Raw genomic sequence first — 21,851 nt, 5'->3', positions numbered from 1 at the left:
AGAAATGGATCAATACAAGTATCTGCAAAGGAGGTGTGGCACTCCGGCTGCTGGCATGTTCGCAACACTACTCCTGGTGTCACTAAGTTTGGGAGTGTTGGCAATTAGCCTATTCCAGGAGGCACAATGCTCCTGGCAGTATTAACAAACAACCCACCTGGAATTCCTGGAGGACCAGTTTCACCCCTCTGACCAACACCAGGATCTCCTCTCTCACCCTTCACACCTCTTTCACCTGGAGGATAAAATCCAAACGGGTTAGTATGAGCTGCACAAGCATAAGATGCCACAAGGGGGCACCAATCCTGACTGGAGGCATGAGGCCCCACTGTAATACAAATACATATTACTGTTAGAGACACTGCAAAATGCTGCTGCTGTGGGAACACCTTTGCCCCCCTGTTCCTAGCTGATATATGGTATCTGCTGGGATAAGCGCCTAGCCAGCTCAGACTGTGACTGGCCGGAGAGCTCCAGGAGCCTCTCCCGCATTCTTCGTAGGCCCTGTGCAAAGCTCAGCCACATTCACCACCGCGCTGCTTGGGCAGATCACGGTCTGCTCCTGACAAGTGCTCTTGGGGGCCCCCGTTGCCTGAGATGAGGTGAGGCAGAGAGGTGGAAAGGCAGGGCAATGGTCCCCAGCTCATCATCTAGCAGGGCCATAAAGCAGGCCAGCTGCAAGGGATGAGCGGGCTGAACCATGCCAACGGTCTCCCTCCCCCGTGCATCAGGCCTAAACGGCACAAAGCAGCCCTACGGGGGTGGCCACTTTTATAAAAGTGCGGCCTGTGGTGCAAATTGCTCATGTCACAATAACATGATGTTTACACCCCAGCCTACGCATGCAGGGCCTGATTCTGCAATGTGCTCAGGCCCTGCTCCAGCAAAGCACACTCAAGTACACACTTCATTTTAAGCACGGGGATTGTCCCACTGACAGCAATGAGAGTCTCCAAAGGTTAACGTTACTCATGCTCTTAAGTGTTTGGCGGGATGAGGGTCAGAGTGGGGTCCACGGCGACTCTGGCAGGCTCCAGTCATTGTTTATCTGACCTAACGGCCGCTCTGGACCTGCTGCCATTTCGTTGCTCTGAGCAATGCAGAGTCATCCCAAAGCAATAGCACGACACCGTGCTGGGATACTGAAACGAGGGGCAGCTCTGTCCAAATTCTCAAGACATACTTTACGCCGAACATTTCTGAGTCACAGTTTGTGAAACGAAGCAAAAAAAGTTGATACAAAGAGTCCACTGCCGATACTGAAAAATGAAAAAAGTCTGTTTTTAAAATCAGCAGAACAGAGCAGTGTCATGGAGTCCCCAGGCGATGCTCTGGAACTGCTCCCCACAAAGCCAGTCAGGACTCTGGGGAGCCTCCTCTCCCTTGGAGCAGACTGTCTTCAGGGCAAGAAGCTCACACAGCTTCACCTCCTGAGTCTGACCTTGGAGCATTCAGCATATGCCCCTCCGTACACTTCCCACAGAGAGTCCGCCCAGGCAGGGTCCTGAGGAAGCCAGAGGGTCCTGCACGCACCCCCGCTTCACAGTCAGACGTGACTCTTAGCCAGCCAGTAAAACAGAGGTTTATTAGATGACAGGAACACGGTCTAAAACAGAGCTTGTAGGTACAGAGAACGGGACCCCTCAGCTGGGTCCATTCTGGGGCCCAGTAAGTCAGACAACCCTGTCTGCCCTCACTTCCCATCCCCAGCCAGCTCCAAACTGAAAACCCCCCTCAGCCCCTCCTTTCTGGCCTTGGTCTCTTTCCCGGGCCAGGAGGTCACCTGATCTCTTTGTTCACTTTTAGCCATCCCCTTGCAGGGGGGGAAGGGCCCCGGCCATTTGTTGCCAGAAGATAGAGTGTCGGCCATTTATGCACACTGGAGACTTAAGAAATGCATAGAGGAAACTGAGGCACCCACATAGTATTCAGAGGAAACATTAAGAACAGTCCCACATTGTCACACTCAGTTCTCGCTGCTCCATTTATCCCTGCTACAGTGAACATACTGAACGTGTAGGAACCCCCGGGGACTCAGAGCACACAGGGTTTGGAACAGGTACCTCTCAGCATCCAGGCTCCCCCACTGATTCACTCACCTTTTGGACCCACTGGTCCGGATGGCCCTTCAGACCCTGTCTGTCCAGGTCGGCCGGGCTCTCCTGGAGGGCCAGGTCTTCCTGGGAGTCCTTCCTTACCGGGAGACCCCGGAGGCCCTGGCCTGCCTTGGGGTGCTTTTACGTGCGCTGGCTGCATCTGAGCCATGAGATAGGCTAGTTTTGCTGAGGATAGACAGAGGTGGTTTTGTTAGGTTAGAAAGTCTCTGCTCTGCGAGACAAGGGATCAAGGGCCAATGAAAGACCGTGTTTTCCCAGCCCAACTCTTAGCACTTAACAGACGACTTACCCTGCCTTCCTTCAGCACCAGCCATGATGGTGCCTCCCCCACAGCCTACACCAGTTTAACCTACTACCCAGTTGCTCCTGCAGTTAAGAACTTTTTCTGAATCTCTCTCTCAGACTTTTCCTTCCTCTCCCCCATCGCATGGCTCCTTGTCCTACTGGCTTCTTGGACTGGTTATTTCCTTTCCCTCGGCTGCATTGTTACCCAGCCGGGATTAGTAGCGCTGTGATCATTTCCCCACTGAAAGGAAGATCTCGTTACTAGTATCCTATCACGGAGCGTGAGATAAGGCAGGTGACATGGTTCATTCTAGGGAGAGGGGATTTCTTTTCTTTCTGGGGCAGCCAGGCCCGAGACGGGCACCTTGGCCCTGACTAAAGGGCTGTGTAGAGAGAAAGTGGGACTCCGCCATTTCCCTGTGCCAGCACTTCCTCCTGTTTTCCCCGCACACACCGGGATGGCAGCTGCCAGATTCCAGAAGCCCCCCCAACATACTAAACTCATGACAAAAAGCTCTCACAGGAGGGAAGGGCAGGTTGGAGCTCAGGCTTCCATTAGCTGACCCCGAACAGAAGGGACTTTCATGCCGGGGAAGACTTTTAAACCACTAGAAGTGTTAAAGCATGTAAAAGATTTATTGAATCTTTTCCTTTCACGGTGACCATTAACTAACATGGAGGCAAATCCTGCCCACCGGCACTGAATGGAGCAAAATGCAGAAAAAAAATGCCCTGTTCCCGCTGCTCCAGGGTTTGTGGGGAGGGCAGACAGGAGAGAGTCCGTGCAATGGGACTCTTCACCCCACTGTGTGGCATGGAGCCAAGCTTTGCAGTGACCCTCAGTGCTGGAGCATGGTGGAGGTTTGTGGGCAGGTTGGAGGAGTGGCCGAGGCATGGGCTGTAGTTCTGCCCTCAGTTCATATACACTGCATGAAGCAGCAGGCTGCATCGGCTGTTCCTTCTCCCAGCCAGTTGTGATCCAGATGCCACCAGCACATTAGTCTGAGCCCACGGCCTTTTCACTCAGCCCCTGTGCTTTCTTCCAGGAATTTGCCCCAAAATAATGTTGCTGCTCCCTCCCGACCTACCTTCTCTCCCCACGTGATCCCACAGTGACGTCACAAGGCTGGGTTTGTGACATCATAGTCATTTCCCTGGCAACGGGCTGTGATGGGATAAGCACAGGCTTTGTGCCCAATGGGATAGAAGGAGAACGTGGGCTGGGAGGGAGAAAGCCCTTGTACTAACACAAGCACCTTCAATAACAGCAACTAGAAGAATGCTGGCCAAGGCCATCTCACGTCACACATCTCCTTTCCCCAAGTTGCTCCCATCTCAAAGTTGCCCTTTAACAGCTGGGAAAGTTGGGGACACAAATCACATGCTCGGGGGCTGTACAAAGCCTCTTCTGGAACCTCAGATGTTTCGGTGGCTTGCCCAGTATCGACACGTACCATCTAGCTGCTTTCCTAACTCCTCTTGGATGAGCCGTCGCAGAGTCTCCAGCGATGGAGAGTCCCCCTAGGGAGAAGAGTGAGAGCCTGGTGATAATCACAGCAAGAACCTTCACCTGGGGATTACTGGAGAAGCCACAGTAGGCTTGAGTCGCCAGTGCTGAAGAACCTGCCTGCAGGAAGGGAAACTCACAGGGGCACAACCTGCCTACAATTCCCACCCTGCTGGGAAGCCTAGGACTGGATTCATTGGTTCAATGCATCTCCAGGTCAACGCCCACCACCAGGAGCATCAGGCAGAGATTAAAACTGCCTCCCCCTAGTGGGACCCATAGGAAGACCATAGTGAAAATACTGCCACCTTCCTAAATGTGAATCTTCCTAGAGAAGGAGCTGCCCCAAAGGTGTGTGCCCTGTGCGACCCTCCTGCACCCAAAGGGGTAATAAAACCCAGTATTTAGACTTGTGTGTTATAAACATTAACACAGAATGATAGTGTAGCATCCTGACCTCATGTGGAATGGAACTAACTAGAATGTTCACATGAAACTCCACCCAGAAAGCAAGTCACAGTTTCTTCTTGGCTTCAATTTCTTTTTGATTTCTGGCCAGATTAAATTTGAAAGCGATTTCTAAATTGTACAGAGTGAGTAATTATGTACGACCTGCCTAAATTCCCCACTGCAGTAGCAGTCTTTTTCACTTCCTGCCCCCTGCTCTTTTGTGCTGGAGACGTGTGCTGTTCAACAGCTGTTGCATTGAAGTGGATGCATTTCAGGGTACAACATTGTATAATCTGTGCTGTACATCAGTTTTATAAAAAGCTTTATGACCCTTCTGAGACTAAAGTTCTTATTTTTCATTATTGATTGTTGCACCCATGAAACATTTTTTTAAAATATTCATGTTATTACAATTTTTTAATTAAAAAAATCTTGCCCAAATATGGACTATTTGGCCCCTTTGCTGCCTATCTCCAGCTGCGGGTTTAGCATAATGTAAAGACTTTGTCCATCAGTATCAACAGAAATGACCTCATTTTAATCACCATACACTTAGAATGCCTCTTGCTGATGGAGTCAGAAAATATTTTTCAAAATTTAGAGATCACTTCCTAAGCCCCGAAAAGGAATTGTGGATTGTTTTGTTAGAACTTTTTCTTAAGTTCATTACTTTTAATTGTTTTATTCATAACTCATTACTATGTTTCATCATGTGTCTTCCATGTGGCTGGGCAAAGATGTGCTTTGTCTAAAATGGACCTGTTCTTTACGTGAGGGACAATTTCACTTTCAATCTTAAGAGGTAAAAGTCTCAAGGTAGAATTAATTTCTCAAAACATTTAATCTGCTTTACTACTATCAAATATTTGTCTTCACCCTTCTAAACACTGAGCCCACAGGCCCCTTAGATTAGTAGAGAGTTCTCTTTGTTATACAAATCAAATTATTCAAATATAATATGATCTTATGAATTTTGATGATCTGGGTTCCAATAATATATCCAGGAATATATCAAGGGTCTCTGTAGTCCAGTATCCTCCGTTGTATTTAGATGGAATATATGGGCCAAAGGTGTTAACATAACCCAGACACTGTTCAATATTAAACAGCGTTAAACAAGGTTTGTGGCTTGACATACAGACACCTCAAGCCTGCTTATTACCATGATAAATACACCATTTAAAATCCTTTTCACCTTTTATTAAAGCTACAGAAGAAGGAAAAACAGTTACAGCATTTGAAATGTAAAGGATTAAGTCAGGCTTTCATTTTAACAACATCCTTTGTTCCCTTTAGCGGATATTGATTTTCACTTGCAATCTCACTTCAGGAAAAAAAACCACAGGCACAGCACACGGTCTTCTCAGCCATGCCAAGCAGGGCCGGCGCTTCCATTAGGCGACCCTAGGCGGTCACCTAGGGCGCCAGGATTCGGGGGGCGGCATTTTGTGCGCTCCCCACAGGGCGCACGGGAGCTTCCGGTTCCACTCCCGTCATGCCGCCGAAGATGGACCTTCTGCCGACGTGCCGCAGAAAACAGCAGCAGGCAATTGAGCAGCTCAATGACTGCCGCTGTCGCCTGCGGCATTTCAGCGGAGGGTCCTTCTTCGGCGGCACGATGGGAGTGGAACCAGAAGCTCCCGCGCACCCCGTGGGGAGCGCACAAAATGCCGCCCCCTGAATTCTGCCTAGGGCACCAGAAACTCTGGTGCCACTTCTGATGCCAAGACCTGGCAAAGTTGTACCTGCATTGGGCTGTTTAGGACATTGCCTCTTTCTGGTGATGGGGCTTCCAGCAGTGTTGCAAACAATACAGTCTTGGCCAGCTAGGCCAGACTCTTATTAGACAGAAGGAAAAGGCGGTGAGAGATAGGAAAGAGAAGAAATAAGTTAGGGAAGGCAAAGGACACATTAGGGCGTGAGATGGAGTCTCACACCCCAGGTTGTCTTTGGGATTTAGCCGAGGATGTCCCCTGGGTCCCTCTCTCTGGCCTGGTCTGGTCAGGACATCTTTTGGGATTTGGATGAAGGTGGTCTGGTCCGGGATTCCAGAGGATAGTGGGGGGAGCGGGTTGGCAGCCACAATGGTGAAGTTCACTCCAATAGCTATTTTTTCTCCAAAAGCCTTTCTTTAAGAACCGGAAAAGGGAGTGATGGGCAGAATAATCCACATCCCCTCATTATTTTGCCCATTAATCAGGTCTAATATCCCACATACCAATTTTGGTTCACTGATTTTCGATCTCACACTCTTCTTGTTTACCAGGCATGATCTTAACACAGTCCTTGAGTTAGACCAGGAGGACTTTTGGGTTGGACTTTCATACATTTGTTGTGATAGGTTATTCTGACATCTCAAGAACTTCCACTCCTTACAGCTAAGCTCACAGTTAGGGTAAATGGGTAGGGCCGCCTATCACAATACCTCGCTCTGAGACCGGCCACCACCAGAGGAAGGTGTAAAGCCCTGTGTGGACAATCAGGCTGTAACATGCTGATGTGGGGAGTTTCTTCCTGACTCTAGACACACAGGGATATGTCTACAATGCGGTCAAACATCCAGGGCTGGCCCATGTCAAGTGACTCGGGTTCACAGGGCTCAGGCTATGGGGCTGTAAGATTGCAGTGTAGATATTCAGGCTTGGGCTGGAGCCCGCGCTCTGGGATCCCGCGAAGGGGTCCCTGAAGCATGAGGTTTGATATTCTTCTTTTATTTTTATCTTACTTAGTGTAAATATCTACTCTTTTAATCACACTGAACTCATGGTTTAAATAAAAGCTGGTGGACCAGAGTGCCACATGCATTTTCCTGTCTGACAATATCTTCTATTTAAACACCAAATTTCAACCTGAAGGATCCTAAAGAGCTTTGACCAGAAATGAATCACTCAACTTGCCAATATAACGCATCCACCGCTGGGGTGGAACCGGGCACTTGTTAAACACCACACAGCGAGGCTATGCAGCAGTTTAGTATAGGAAGTGAGGGAGAGCTTATCCATCTCCCATCAGGAGCTTTAGGCCAGCAATTTTTTCTTTCCCAAACTGAAATTTGCCAACACTCCCTGAATTAACTCCCTCTATTTTTGCAAAAAATAGCATGGGAATTTTAATGACCTCAGGGTGTCCAAGATCTCAGTTTCATGCCTCAGTTGAAAAACGTTATAGTTAGTGACAGCAATTTAATTCAAATATTGTTTAGCGGGAGACTTTCCTCTCCCTCCCACCGGAGATGCAGCATCTCTTCTTTGAGCGCAGGGGATTCAGAGCAACAGCAGGTAATCATGCCGTACATGAATTGCATGCGTACATAACATAGGAAGCACCTGTTGACAGCATTGCAGGATAAACTGAGACACCTCATAGGCAGCGAGGCAATAATGTCGGGCTGTGCTCATGTCATTAAGGGAGTGTTTCTATAAGACTCTTTGGAAGTTCACGGCTGCCACTCTTACCCTGGGCCCAGGGAAGCCTGGCTGTCCTGGGGGGCCTGGAGGTCCAGCTGGCCCACTGTCTCCCGGTGGTCCTTGGGGACCCATCAATCCAGTGTGGCCTTTATGGCCAGGTATGCCAGGATCCCCAGGCAGGCCTTTTTCTCCCTGCGGGCCTGTGTCACCTTTGATGCCAGGATCTCCCTATGAGATAAAACCAGCATATCAATACAGAGAAGAACATGTCCCTTCTCCCCCAGCCTAATGAAACACAGTGTGGTTACTGAGCATAGTGGAGCACTTCTGTCCACAGAAATGGGCAAATATACTGAGTAAAGCCTCAGGTACATTACAAAGTGTTACTGATATAGAAGGATTAACAATGCAGTGGCCCAAGGCAGCACTGTAGACCTCTGTGGGCTGCACTTAGCCAATAGGCTGCACTTGGACGACAACCATCTAATTTTTTTAATTATTTTAGCACAATCAGTAATGCTAATAACACTTCTCAACACACCCTGTCTCCTTTGGGTCCATGGTTGCCTGGTTTCCCGGCTGCGCCCTGGAATGAAATAATAGGCATGAGTATGCAAGAGCTATTCATGTACAGCGTTAATGACAGGATGCTTCCCCTTGGGATGGCGCACAGGCCCTCAGGAAAATGAAGTTCTGTATACGCCACAATTCCCTGGGTGCTCTAGATTTATTTAATGTTTTCAAACCAGTAACTCGAGAACAAAATAACGCAACCCCAGTAAGCGTGCCTGAGACTACCACCGAACTTAGACACCATCCGTGCTCTGAACCAGGTGGGAACTGAACTCACCTCTTTTCCTGGGGGCCCCTTCTCTCCAGAGTCACCCTAAGAGACATAAGGTAAGTACATAACTCACAACACTGACAACATCACAACAACGTGGGCAGTCTGACATCAGACACAAACTACCAGTCCTGATTCTTATCTCAGAAGTGAGGTGGTTTCACTTGCACTATTTGGACTGGATAATGTTGAGTCAAGCAGAAAATAGATCTCTGATACTCTGTTGCCAAGTGTCATATTCCAAATTGGTGAGGCAGGACTGAGATGAGTCAACACAAACTAAAGAGAGTTCCTATGGTCAAAGTGTATCTCCAAATATACTGCACACTGTGTGAACGTTCCTAAATGTAGAGGAACGGTCAGTCATTCACATAGGCCGAACAAAGATGTTGAGATGGAGATACAGGGGTTTCTGGCTTTTGGTGCCATACAATTCACTCTGATTCTGAATGTCTCAACAGCCTCTCATACGGTTTCTTGAGTTAGTTTACTGAATTCTCGGTTAGCTCAGTTGGGTTTCAATAAAGCACTCTCCATTTACCGCTCTTCTCTTCTGCATGTATCATATTAGAATAAAAAGAGCGTCATCATTTCTCTATTTTAGCATTCTCTGGGGGATCTACTACTGCAGCACTGAAGCACAGGACTGAAAAGGCAACACCAGAATAACACTGGCCATTGCTAAATTCTGAGCACATCTCTCACAGCTAGTGGAACTAGAAAAGTACTTGTCTGTAACATCCATAGGTCAAATGACCCTTGAACCCACCCCCCTTATTATATTTATAGTGTGTTTGTGTGTGTGTGTAATTGATATACCTCTGATGAACTGGAAGCACATGTAATCAATTGCACAGGCATGTGGCATATTTATTACATATCAGTGCAACCAATCACATGCTGAGGGTCACATCGCCTGCCAACCAAACCAAAACTGGGACTTATTCCAACATGCCAAAACTCCATAGCAGCTTTAAACAGCCACTTTATTATTTTTTTTAAAAACAAACTTGCATGGGAACATGTTTCTTCCTTCTCTTACTTTCCACTAAAAAAATGACTCCAACTTAAGACTCAGGCTAGGGAAGATTCAGTTCTGCACTAGTGTCATTAAAGTCTGTTACCTTGTGTCACTGCAGGGTTGGAAAGAAAAACATTAACTAACTGGGAAGGGGAGATTCCCAGCTTCTCAATGGGATCAGACATTTGCCTCTAGGCCTGGAAGGGCCCAAGACACTGGATTTTAAGGTTGTGATATTTTTATTGCTAGAAAAGGTGTTAGATAATTTTGGGAGATATTTTAAGGATGAGGTGCAATGTACCTCTATCGCTGAGCCTTAGACAGTTGGTCTCAAGGTAACTAGGGACTTTAGCCTTAGGTAAAGGAATACAAGAATTAATCTGAATATTGTTAATCGCTCTAACACATTCCTGATGTAGCTCTTCTGTAATACCCATGGCCCATGCAGAATGCTCTAGTGAGTGGTGTGACTCACGCTGTGCATAACCCCTTTGTGAATGCCACATCCATATACAGGGCCTTATGATAGGTGTCCTTGCTACAAGTGAGATTCTCCTCCTTCTGGAAGCGATGGAAAAGAATATAGTTCTCTTTGGAAATAATACACTGGGCCCCCTGGAGTAGAGAGTGGGCTATTTGTGGGTTATCTGGATACACAAGGCTCTCGCCTGTGTTTTTGACAAAGTGACATTTTGTCCCTCCTTCCTCCAGGTTCAAGAGTCAAAACCAGGTAGTGGGTGACTAAGGGCTGCTTTGCATCACCAAACAGATACTTACTGGAGGGCCTCGGGGCCCAATGAAGCCAGGAAGTCCAGGGCTGCCATTTTCTCCTTTGTTTCCTTTTGGACCCTTAGGAAGCAAAATGAAACATAAACACCAGCAGCTCCTTCCCCCATCACCTCTTCTGAAAAGCCTTCGTGTATCGAGAGACTTGAATCCTCATCTTCCCCTCCTGTTTCTTCTTAAAACCAAGTCCTGAAACACTAGATTTGTCACCGCACAGTGCACTGCTAAGGACATTAGTCTGAGTTCCTGGAGAACTGGAAATAAGCTATGCCTGGGCCCACAGGAGGAGACACCTCCTGCTCTAAGCTTGCTGTGGGGGCAGCCTGTTGTGTTGGGGAGTAAGGATCATTTTACTGATGTTAGTGAAGGGGGATAATATCAATGAGACCAAAGCCAATCATGCTGAGCAATACTGTGTCATTGTTAAGAACATAAGAATGGCCATACTAGGTCAGACCAATGGTCCATCTAGCCCAATATCCTGTCTGCCAACAGTGGCCAGTGCCACATACTTCTGAGAGAATGAACAGAACAGGGCAGTTATTGAATCATCCAGTCCCAACTACTGGCATTTGGAGGTTTAGGGATATCCATGGGGTTGCATCCCCGACCATCTTCACCAACAGCCACTGATGGACCTTGTGGCTGTATGTACTATGTTCATCCTTTTTACAAGACCATGATAAACTTTGTACAAAGTATGTCTTGTGAGGTATCGTTTGAAAACTCATAATCTGCTGAACATTATTGTCATGGTACAATATGTGTGGTAACAACGTATGTAAAGTTATAAGATTCTGTTGTATGGCATTACTAAGTTTAGAAAGACAGGCACAAACCAATTCTTCAGAGACAAAAGCCACACTGACGCCCCAGCCAGGTATCAACAAAGTCAAGGGCACTATCACCTAGTTAAACAGTTATTCTTTGTCAGGAAGATGAGTGTGGGTGAGAACTTTACATATTGGCAATGGAAACAGCTGAAGGTCCCATGGAAACAGACAGGCTGTGCCTGAACCCCAGCTGGAGATAATCCTCAAAGAGGGGAGAATGGGATAAGAATGGAGAACACACACACCACAAATTCTCTCTCTCCCCTCATCTCTACCCATGGAAGCTACAATGTTTGAAAGACAAAGGAAGCACCATTGAACTGAGGGGGAGGTCCTGACTCCTACTGGTTACACTCTCAGCCTTTATCTGAACCTGAAATCCCAGTGAGCCATGACATTAGGATACAGGAGCCACACTGACCATGAGGGGAACTGCCCTGCATTTAAGGTAATAATAAGAGATATACCAATCTCCTAGAACTAGAAGGGACCTTGAAAGGTCAATGAGTCCAGCCCCCTGCCTTCACTAGCAGGATCAATTTTTGCCCCAGATCCCTAAGTGGCCTCCTCAAAGATTGAACTCACAACCCTGCGTTTAGCAAGCCAATGCTCAAACCACTGAGCTATCTGTCCCCCCCACTTCATTACAGGGGCTGAGTGCAATGCTTTACTATAACTAACTGCTGAACCCAAGAGAAACTTTGGGGAACAGAACAAAGAAAAGCCTCCTCGGAGGCCTTCTTGCACCTCAGTGCTCGCAGGCTGGTCTCACATACAAACTGGCACCAGTGAGGTCCGTCCCCTTCTGTGACCTTCCTTTAAACTGTAGCCTGCTGTTTTCCAGAATGCCTCGGGTGAGTTGCTCTAATGCTACTCTTCCCTCTCTGCAGAGGCTGCTGCCAGTTCCTCTAGGCCTCTCAGACTCCGTGTTGCACTCTGAGGGGGCTGCACATCGCCCCTCTGAGAGGCCATCCACTGGGCAGGATTTAATACATTTTTAAGAATGTGACATGTAACTCTCCTCTCTGCGCTGGGTTATAAATTGTCCCCGTAACAGGCTCAACGTCCCTGGCTCGCTGTGGGTGTACACGGCTGAGGTACTTACTGGGTTACCTGCAAGGCCAGCTTCCCCTGGGGTTCCGGGTGAGCCATTCTTGCCCTGGATTGCGGGGAAAAAGAACAGATTTGGCATCAAAAAGGATACAGCTCAGAGCTTCTTTGTGGCTATGCATTTTTCCCGGAGAGTGCAGGCTCTTCCCCACTGCCTCCAGGACACTGGCACCCAGCCTCTAATGTGGTGCCCTGATACTATGGTGATGGACACATTAGATAACTCTGGTCAAGTGGCTAGATGTAACCCTTAGCCTGATTAGGACAGAATTCTTGTAATAGGCAATAGTATATGTTTACTGGCTAAAGCCTAATAAATGGTTAAAAAGAGAGTATAGAATCATAGAATCATAGAATCTCAGGGTTGGAAGGGACCTCAGGAGGTCATCTAGTCCAACCCCCTGCTCAAAGCAGGACCAAACCCAACTAAATCATTCATTGGTGATAACAGGTAGTAACCACAGAGAGGCATGTGAGTGCCTGTCAATCTTATGTTGCCACCTTGAATAGTATGGATGAGGAATGCTTATACGATACTTCTCATCCTGGTGCTCAGACTTTACAAACCACAAGCCCAATTCTCCTCTGGGATCAACATGTAAAGACTCAGGTCCGACATTCTCCACTCAGAGATCACTTTGGCCACCGCTGAAAAGCAGCCACCTCTGGACAAAAATTCAGCAGCCGTTCAACAGTGTGCAGCAAAATGGCACATGAGTTGGTTCAGGATGGAGAGTAAGAAAAGCTTCTCCCAATATTTCACATCCATCAAGGAGAACTTCCAGGAGGAGCAGAATGTAACTTCAGAGATAAGGGAGTTTGGCCTCTGCTCTGATGAAAAGGTTCAAGTGCCAAAAATTGTTGCAAACCAAAAATTCACCCCCAAAATTAGTTAGGGTCAATCGAAACATTTTGTTTCAATTTTAAGCTATTTTCCTTTTTTAGTGTAAATTTAGTAACATTTTGAAATGAAAAGTTTCAATTACCCCCCCCCCCCCGCCCCCAAACTCTCTGGTTCAACAATCTCAAAACAGGACGTTTCAACAACCAAAAAATGTTTTCTTCATAAACCTTTTCAGAGTCAGGTATTTCGAGAAACTCAATCTGCATTTCATCTAATCAGCATCTTTCAGTGAAAAAATGTTTCATCAAAAAATTCCCAACCAGCCCTAATCGGCACCCTGGTCTCATATCCTCCATGACAGAAACATCATCCCGCTGGAGAAAAGAAGGGCCTCTCCTTCTCTCTGGGAAGTATTTGAAGAGTGGGTAACATCCTGGTCCCCGCACCCACTTCTGGTGGCACTGAGGGGACAGAGAGCTGAAATGGACAGCAGGGCAGTCCCCTCATGCAGGGGGAATCCCTGGGTATTGTAAAGCTGGATTTCTGGGCTGGGCTTTATCGCACCTCATTCAGGCATAGGCATAGGAGGGGGCAGATCCAGAGCATGATACACCCCAGTGATACTCAGCCAGAAAAGTGATCTTTGGGAAGCCAATCTAGCCAATGTAATTTAGAGCAGCCCTTAAGCTGCTCTAGGTTAAGCCCAGGGCTGTTTCAGTTCCTGACTGACTCCAGAATCAGGAGAATGGAAAGGCAGCTCACAGCTCATCCAGACCAGGAGATCTGGGTCCCTATCTAAAATCCAGGTACTCTGAGTTTTCATGCCAACTCCCAAGGAAGATGGGGCTCCCAACAAGGGAACAACTGCATTGCTTTAGTTCTCACTAGGAGATATTTACACTGGTAGCTGCCAAGAAATGGGAATCCTTTCTGAATAATTCATCAAGCAGGAAATGAAGGGGCGATCCCATGAGCCAGAGGTTCCTTACAACCACCCATCTGGGGTTTTTATACTGTAATACCTAGGCACTGATCAAAGCCCTCAACACCCAGTATACAGGTGATCTTCGAAGCTCATCTGCACCATGTGTCAGGAATCAGGGCCTGCAGCAGAGCCAGGTTCTGGGCATCCTAATGAGCGTATCTGGCCTGTAGCAGGCTGCCTGATTGGCTACACCGTCTGATTGGTGGGAAGAATCAGCAGACCAGCTCATAAGCCCAGCGGCAACAGCAGTTCAGCGGCTGCTCAATGCACACAGCTGCTCAAAGCTCCTGCTTGTTCCCAGCCCCGCTCCAGCCTTGCCTCACTCCAGGTAACCCAGTCCTGGCCCTCGGCACCGATTCCTGACTTCTGACTCCAGCTCCAACCACTAGAGCTGACTCTGGCTCCAACCAATTGGAACGACTGCCCACATCTCTGTCTCTGACACCATCCGCTAAAGATGGGAAGGTCCCACCACAGGGAGAATGGAGGGCACCAGCGTTTGCATGTATGGAGAATCAGGCAGTTTGCAAATCAAAAGAGCTGATAAAGACTAGTCCCCATTCCCTTCTACTGAATTTTGCACGGATACTTCATGTTTAATTGAAATAGCCCATGCAAAGTGCCCTGTTACTTGCAATACTCAGAACGAATGTGTTTCTCATGCAGTACTTTGGATTATTTGTACTGCAGAGGATAGGAAGCACAAAAGGAACAGGAGGGGGTGTTGCTTTTCCCTCCCACCTCTCACAGACTCATCCGTAGCCTCTCAAAAGGTATCTGGCTCAACTAGGACCTGTAATAAATTTATTTTTTATGATTTCTCTCCTCGAGCCTTTTTACTTATTGCAAGCGCCCAGGCCAAGACGCATTAGTGAGAGACACCAGCACTGTCGGGCATGCATGGCATGACAGGATAAATTACAAAGCAGACACAAGGGCTCTGCATACGTTACTGTAGTCTCACTTAACCCCCTCGGCTCCCTGCTCCTAAAGCCCCGGTGTTCCAGTTCCTGGCATTGCTGCCTAAGTCAGCATTTTGTTTGGATTATAGCCCAGGTCTCAGAATCTCTGTTTCAGTAGCCTGCTTTCCCATGGAGGAAAGAATCGGCTGAATCCTTTAGGTTTGTGCTCAGGTCTGGACAGTCTACTTTGTATTCATGTTTGGAGGAAGTTGATTTTTAAAATACAATAAAGCAATAGGAGTGCTGCATCAACCATCCCAAATGACACTTCATGAAATTTCATCCACATGACTTTTCTGCACTGAAAACCTATTAAAAATGGACTTTTTGCGTGTTTTCGATAAGGACAGGGCATCTTCTCTCCAAAATGTATTCGTTTCCACGGGAAATAAACAGCTTGTTCACAAGTATCACAATCAGGCTCAAGTTGGGCACTCAAAAGAAGGTGGCACCCAAAATTAACAACACTTTTGAGGACCGTCACCTAGGGTTACATAGGAAGTCAAGTGTTAGAGCCAAGTCTAGAAGTCAGGAGCTCCTGATACCCAGTTCATAGCAGAAACTACTATAGCATTCTGCTTCTACAGAGTCGCCTGCTCCTACAGAGTCACCTGCTCCTAGACACTACTGGTCACCACCTGCCCGTGAAACATCACTCAGCTCTTCCTTTCCTAAAGAAAGTCAGACATTCTGGCCAAATGCCACCTGAGTCTTCTGTGGGATTCTGGTTCCAAACCAGAGCTCTGGATTTTGTGACACCCCTACCACCGAGAATCCATCCTTCAAAGGCTGCTTGTCTGGAGAGGAAACTCACTGGCTGGCCTCTGAGTCCTCGAGGACCTTGAGGTCCCGTGGGGCCTGTATCACCCTGGAAGAAAAGAGAAATCATTTCACTGAGTGGAAAACACCGAAGCAAAGGCAATGAGATCATCTTCTGAAAATAAAACACAGCTCTGGCTTAACTCCTACTGCTCCTCAACTGGGAAGAAAATGACACAGAGAAAAGTTCTGTGAGGAGGTTCTGGCTCTGCTGGAGGGAAGACCGGCATGCTGGATTTCAAAAAGCGTGTCTGTAGGTCAAGTCGATTAACCTGAGTATTTGCCGGCCAAGCTTAGATTCTGACTATATTGGCTTATTGACATGTTGTTATTTTGAAGATGGGGCAGGTAAGATGTTTCTCTGGGACAGACTCTTGCCCTGCACCTTGACACAGCTCCAATTCCTGCTCTGCCACACCTTTTCATTCTCTGCCTTCTAGGACAAACTCCACAGTTCGGCAGGCAACATTTTCCAGTGACTAAAAGGGGGTGCAGTCGAAACCATTTCCCAGTGATCCAGGTCATCTGGTCCATCCCTCAGTGGCCTCTCCAGGATCATACAGTACACAGGATGCTCACCAGGGTTTCGTTCTGTTACTGCACTGACACTAATGATATCCTAGGACCTGATTCTGCTACCCTGATTCCCTCTGAGTAGTGCCTTGCTCTGCAGGCAATCTCACTGATTCCAGTTGGGCTGTTTGTGGAGTAAGATGCTGCTCAGGATGAGGTGCGACAGACTCAGGCCCAGGGGAACTAGGCAGAGGAAAGTACGGCTCAGTGGGAATAAGCACAACAGATTCAGGGCCAGGGATAATAGAGACACCAGATCTGCTGTACAATTCAGGACTCAAACAATGCAGTTCCTACTCATATTCCAAAGACACAGCGAACGTTTAAGTGTCAGCAGGTTGAGCAGGGACAAAGGCCCTAAAGCTCCTCTCCTAACAAGCTTTGCCCAAACAGTTCCCTGTGCATCACCCCAAGCATTCACCCTTTAGTACAGTTTCTTCGTTTACTGTGAAACAAGTCAACTTATTGAAGGGCAGAGGTTTGCTTGCTGCTCCAAGAGTACACTTACATCCTTCCCCGGTGGGCCCTCCCGACCAGCAGGACCGGTCATGCCTGGCTCTCCCTGGAACACAAAGCAAAGGAAGTAGTGATGAATTCAGTGCATCGGACACATTAGAGATATGCTGGCTAGTAACGCGCCTCTGGACGGTGTAGGGATTCTGCAGTGCTGGATTGATGCTTGCAGTCTCTATGGGGTGACACATGTCATGCATCTTGCTTTAATGCCAATGGGAGCAATGTGGTTAAAACTTGATGTGCTGCTTAAAACAAGTGCCAGGAGCACCTTTCATATGCAAGGTAGCGCAGCCCTTTCCAGTAAAAAGATCTACTGGCATTAGAAAAAGTTCAGAAAAGGGCAACTAAAATGATTGGGGGTTTGGAACGGGTCCCATATGAGAAGTGTTTAAAGAGGCTAGGACTGTACAGCTTGGAAAAGAGGAGACTAAGGGGGGATATGATAGAGGGATATAAAATCATGAGTGATGTGGAGAAAGTGAATAAGGAAAAGTTATTTATTTGTTCCCATAATACAAGAACTAGGGGACACCAAATGAAATTAATGGGCAGCAGATTTAAAACAAATAAAAGGAAGTTCTTCCTCACACAGTCTGTGGAACTCCTTGCCTGAGGAGGTTGTGAAGGCTAGGACTATAACAGGGTTTAAAAGAGAACTAGATAAATTCATGGCGGTTAAGTCCATTAATGGCTATTAGCCAGGATGGGTAAGGAATGGTGTCCCTAGACTCTTTTTGTCAGAGGATGGAGATGGATGGCAGGAGAGAGATCACTTGATCATTACCTGTTAGGTTCACTCCCTCTGGGGCACCTGGCATTGGCCACTGTTGGAAGACAGGATACTGGGCTGGATGGACCTTTGGTCTGACCCAGTATGGCAGTTCTTATGTTTTTAATACCTTAGTTATTGAGAGTGCAGAGACTGTGAAGACACGTTATGCACTCTTCATGGAAAAACTGTTTTAGGGAGGAGCAGAGGAGGATCTAGGTCACTGGGGCTCTCTGCCAGTCCTCCTGCAATGTGCCACTGGACTACCATTTATTTTCCTGAAGAGCCAGAGTTCAGCAGAAGAAAGCTCAGTTTTCCATCTCATCTGCAGGATGACACCTCTTATAACGGGAATCCCTGCAACATCAGAGCTGAGAATGAGGCCAGGATTTTCTGATCAGGAGGTGAGTGAGCCATCTTTGAATTCATCCTGCATTTCTAATGCTTGGTGGTGTGTGATTTGATATTGGTACAGCCTGCACCATAAGTTTCCTGGTCCCCTGGCCTGCACTTGTGAACTATGTGCTGTGGCTTTCACAGCGGTACACAGGGAGGTGTGCTGTGAAACTGACATGCAAAGGGACATCATGGAAGGGGCATGAGATGTGCTGCACTAATCCATCAGTGACCACTCAATACACCAGCACTAATGTTAGCTGGGAGTCCAGAAAAGGAGGCTGCCAGTAATGCCACTGACTCTCCCCAGCTGTGTCAGGTAGCATACAGCTGGGTCCACCCTGTGCTCTGCCACCCGCTGCCGGCCCCACAAGGTCACAGCAACTCGTGAACACCACGTTAAAAAGGCCTGTAAAAATGTTCTCTTTCAGTTTTGGGGAGCCCCTTTAAGGCTGACTTACCCATCTCCTTCTACAGCACACACAGAGAGGTTCATGTTACTTACCCTGGAGCCTGGGGGACCTGCATCTCCTCTGTGCCCTTTGAAGCCCTGCAGAAGAGAGTGACATTGAAAACAGCCAGATGCATGGACCTTTGGGAAGAGCTTGCCTGAATGGTGTGTGCACAGTGGCTGCCCTTAAAACCTCTCTGGTTAGATTAACAGCCCCTGGTCAGCGTGGAATTGTATCCCAGGGAGGCACCATCCCTCTCCTTAGCAGTACAGGGTGCAGGGGAGCCTATGGTGGTGCAGCAGCTCTTCCTGCTGTGCCTGGCCCACAGTGTGTAGGGGAAAGGGTGGGGCCATGGCCTCCCCTCTCCCCATCCCCAGGATGCATGGCTGGAGCGCACAGCCTATAGCAGTGAGCAGCCCTGGCATGTGGGCACCTGGAGGGTGGAAGGCTTCTTACATCCTGATCTCCAGGCAAAAGACCTGCACAATCTGCTCCTGATAATTCTGGGGGGCAAAAGATCCAGAAATGTCCTGTTTGATTTCTTGGATTATTTTTTATCGTTTACGCTGTGGAAATGCCTAGATGTCTCAGGGCTAGTCTACACTTACCAGCCGGGTCGACGCGGTGAGTTCGACTTCTCGGAGTTCGAACTATCGCGTCTAATGTGGACGCGATAGTTTGAACTCCGGAAGCGCCGCGGTCGACTCCGGAACTCCACCACTGCAAACGGCGGTGGCGGAGTCGACCTTGGAGCCGCGGACTTCGATTCCGCAGCGTCTGGACGGGTGAGTAGTTCGAACTAGGGTACTTCGAATTCAGCTACGCTATTCACGTAGCTGAATTTGCGTACCCTAGTTCGACCCCGCTTCTTAGTGTGGACCAGCCCTCAGCCAGGCCAACTCTTTTGTGTTAGGTGCTGTGCGCACACACACACAGGCAAAGGCCATCGCCACCCAAAGATTTTCCAGTGTAAAGGATAAGACAGTTTCTGGATTAAACCATCTGACGTATTACCTACCGGTAACCCTCTGGCTCCGTCTTGGCCTGGGAGCCCAGATTCTCCTGGTTTGCCCTAATGGAAACAAGCACATTCCAATTATGATATTGTTCTGTCATTGCCAGCATATGCCTCATCATCATCTGAAAAGGGATTCTGCTCTTTCCCATTAGTTGTAAGGAGGGTTCTAGGAACGAGTCTTCAAATGTGAATGCAATAGGGATGCTCCCACACACAGGACATTCAGGCACCCTCCACCCAGCTGTAAACCCACCCTTGTAAACCCACCCTTGTTTCTTGCTTCTTAGAAACGTGGGCTTTGGAAGTTGCAGATGTGCCCACGCCTGTTGCCAGGTGTACCTGTCTGGACCAGATTTTCGAAATTAGCTGCACGCAGTTGCATGCTTATCTGGTGCGTACATATAAAAGGGGTATTTTCACAGAGAAACTGGGCACGTGCAATTGTTTATGCACAACTGCGTGCATCTGACTCTGAAAGGTGGCTCAGTCTACACAATACCTTAATACTGAGTATTTGTCCGCTGTCATGGAAAGGAAAGAGCTTGCCATATTTGGGCAAATCACAGGAAGAGAGATGGGGGCAACAGATTCTGTAAGCGCGTTCTCAGAGTAATATGCATATGCTAGGGGAATGCTATTTCCTGTCCACTTTATTAATACAGCCTTTTGGCTGGAAAATTCCAGGTCAGGTCCTTTTCCTCCCCGTGCGCACAAGAACAATGGGCGGAAATCAAACACAAAACTTCCTCTCCAAGAAGGGAGGAGCATGGTCACTCTGCAACCCAACAAGTGCATTTCAGGATGCATTTCCTACTCCCTTCCCTGCTCCATAAACCACAAAAACCGGCTCACTAGGTTTAGTATTACACGACGGACCCGGGTCTCTCTAGAATTTACAGGAGCACTATGGAGATGACTACGCTTTGAGCTGCAGCTGTGAGTCCCAGCTCCAGGAGAGCTGCCCATGTTAGCTCTGATTGAGCTAATGCTCTACACACAGAGTGTCCCTGCAGCACCATGAGCGGCTAGTCACTCTGAGTACGTACCCGCTGAGACCCGAGCTGCGTACTCCGGGCAGCTGCCCCTCCCGCAGCTCGTGACACTGCAGCTACGTTAGCCTCTCCTGCAGTGCGTGATACTGCAGCTACGTTAGCCTCTCCCGCAGCTCGTGACACTGCAGCTACGTTAGCCTCTCCTGCAGCTCGTGACACTGCAGCTACGTTAGCCTCTCCTGCAGCGCGTGATACTGCAGCTACGTTAGCCTCTCCCGCAGCTCGTGACACTGCAGCTACGTTAGCCTCTCCTGCAGCGCGTGATACTGCAGCTACGTTAGCCTCTCCTGCAGCTTGTGACACTGCAGCTACGTTAGCCTCTCCTGCAGCACGTGACACTGCAGCTACGTTAGCGTCTCCTGCAGCTCGTGACACTGCAGCTACTTGTCATATTTTTAGCTATTCTTAGCATGGCAGCTTGGCTATGTGTCCTTGAGCTGGGGATCACACACACCCCTAGTTCACAGTGTACACATACCCTCAGAGTAAAGGGCCAGGTCTCCTTTCAAGGTGCTAAGATTTGCACACTAATAGATTGCTCAAGGCAGTTCAGTGTGAACGAGATGCATGTAAACGGACTCTCCTGAGTCCAAAAGCGATAGCCAGGTGTGGGCTCTGAAAACCTGACTGTGGCAGCTTGAAATGAGGATGTTTACAATGTGAATCCTTACCGGTTCCCCAGGAGATCCAGGCTTGCCATCCTTGCCGTCAACGCCCTGTAAGTGAAACATCCATTAGGGGGCCAGGGGGGCTATACAGAAGATGGGTACGTCTCTGTGAGTGTGAATCTTGTGATGACTGCTCTGCTTGGTCACTGTGCATTGCGTGATGCCCCATTCTCACTTCCATACCTACATTGATTTACACCAGGAGAGGATCTGGCCCATAGACATTAGCGATAGATAAGACTCACTAGATCCACACAGTTGCCAGATCAATGGGGTTCCAGATATTAAACTGATCCTGCACTTGTTCTCCAATACAGGGGGATCATTACATTCTGGGCACTAGAACATAACAAAATCCCATCCCCTGTAGTAGTATGAATTGCAGATACAATGATCTGTGCCCCCAGGCTTGGCGGCATTATCTCACATTGGTGCCC

At 48.1% G+C, this 21,851-nt stretch overlaps 1 protein-coding gene across 4 annotated transcripts in view; it reads right to left on the bottom strand.

Annotated features, from left to right (window-relative positions):
- The window catches only part of COL22A1 (collagen type XXII alpha 1 chain), a 333,573-nt gene that overhangs the window by 6,264 nt on the left and 305,458 nt on the right, over nucleotides 1-21,851 (bottom strand). For all 4 annotated transcript variants that reach the window (XM_045004657.1, XM_045004658.1, XM_045004656.1 and 1 more), the window contains 13 exons: nucleotides 21,418-21,462; nucleotides 19,695-19,748; nucleotides 18,730-18,774; nucleotides 17,052-17,105; nucleotides 15,966-16,019; nucleotides 12,356-12,409; nucleotides 10,409-10,480; nucleotides 8,617-8,652; nucleotides 8,308-8,352; nucleotides 7,815-7,994; nucleotides 3,857-3,923; nucleotides 2,100-2,282; nucleotides 158-235 (listed from right to left, as the gene is read on the bottom strand). In XM_045004657.1, coding sequence (XP_044860592.1) covers nucleotides 158-235; nucleotides 2,100-2,282; nucleotides 3,857-3,923; nucleotides 7,815-7,994; nucleotides 8,308-8,352; nucleotides 8,617-8,652; nucleotides 10,409-10,480; nucleotides 12,356-12,409; nucleotides 15,966-16,019; nucleotides 17,052-17,105; nucleotides 18,730-18,774; nucleotides 19,695-19,748; nucleotides 21,418-21,462 — 967 coding nt within the window. The remainder of the gene's footprint in view (nucleotides 1-157; nucleotides 236-2,099; nucleotides 2,283-3,856; nucleotides 3,924-7,814; nucleotides 7,995-8,307; nucleotides 8,353-8,616; nucleotides 8,653-10,408; nucleotides 10,481-12,355; nucleotides 12,410-15,965; nucleotides 16,020-17,051; nucleotides 17,106-18,729; nucleotides 18,775-19,694; nucleotides 19,749-21,417; nucleotides 21,463-21,851) is intronic.

Source organism: Mauremys mutica, chromosome 2, assembly GCF_020497125.1.
Source record: "Mauremys mutica isolate MM-2020 ecotype Southern chromosome 2, ASM2049712v1, whole genome shotgun sequence".
Taxonomy (NCBI): domain Eukaryota; kingdom Metazoa; phylum Chordata; order Testudines; family Geoemydidae; genus Mauremys; species Mauremys mutica.
Note: the sequence above shows the minus strand (reverse complement) of the source record. Positions and strands in the feature narration are given on the sequence as shown.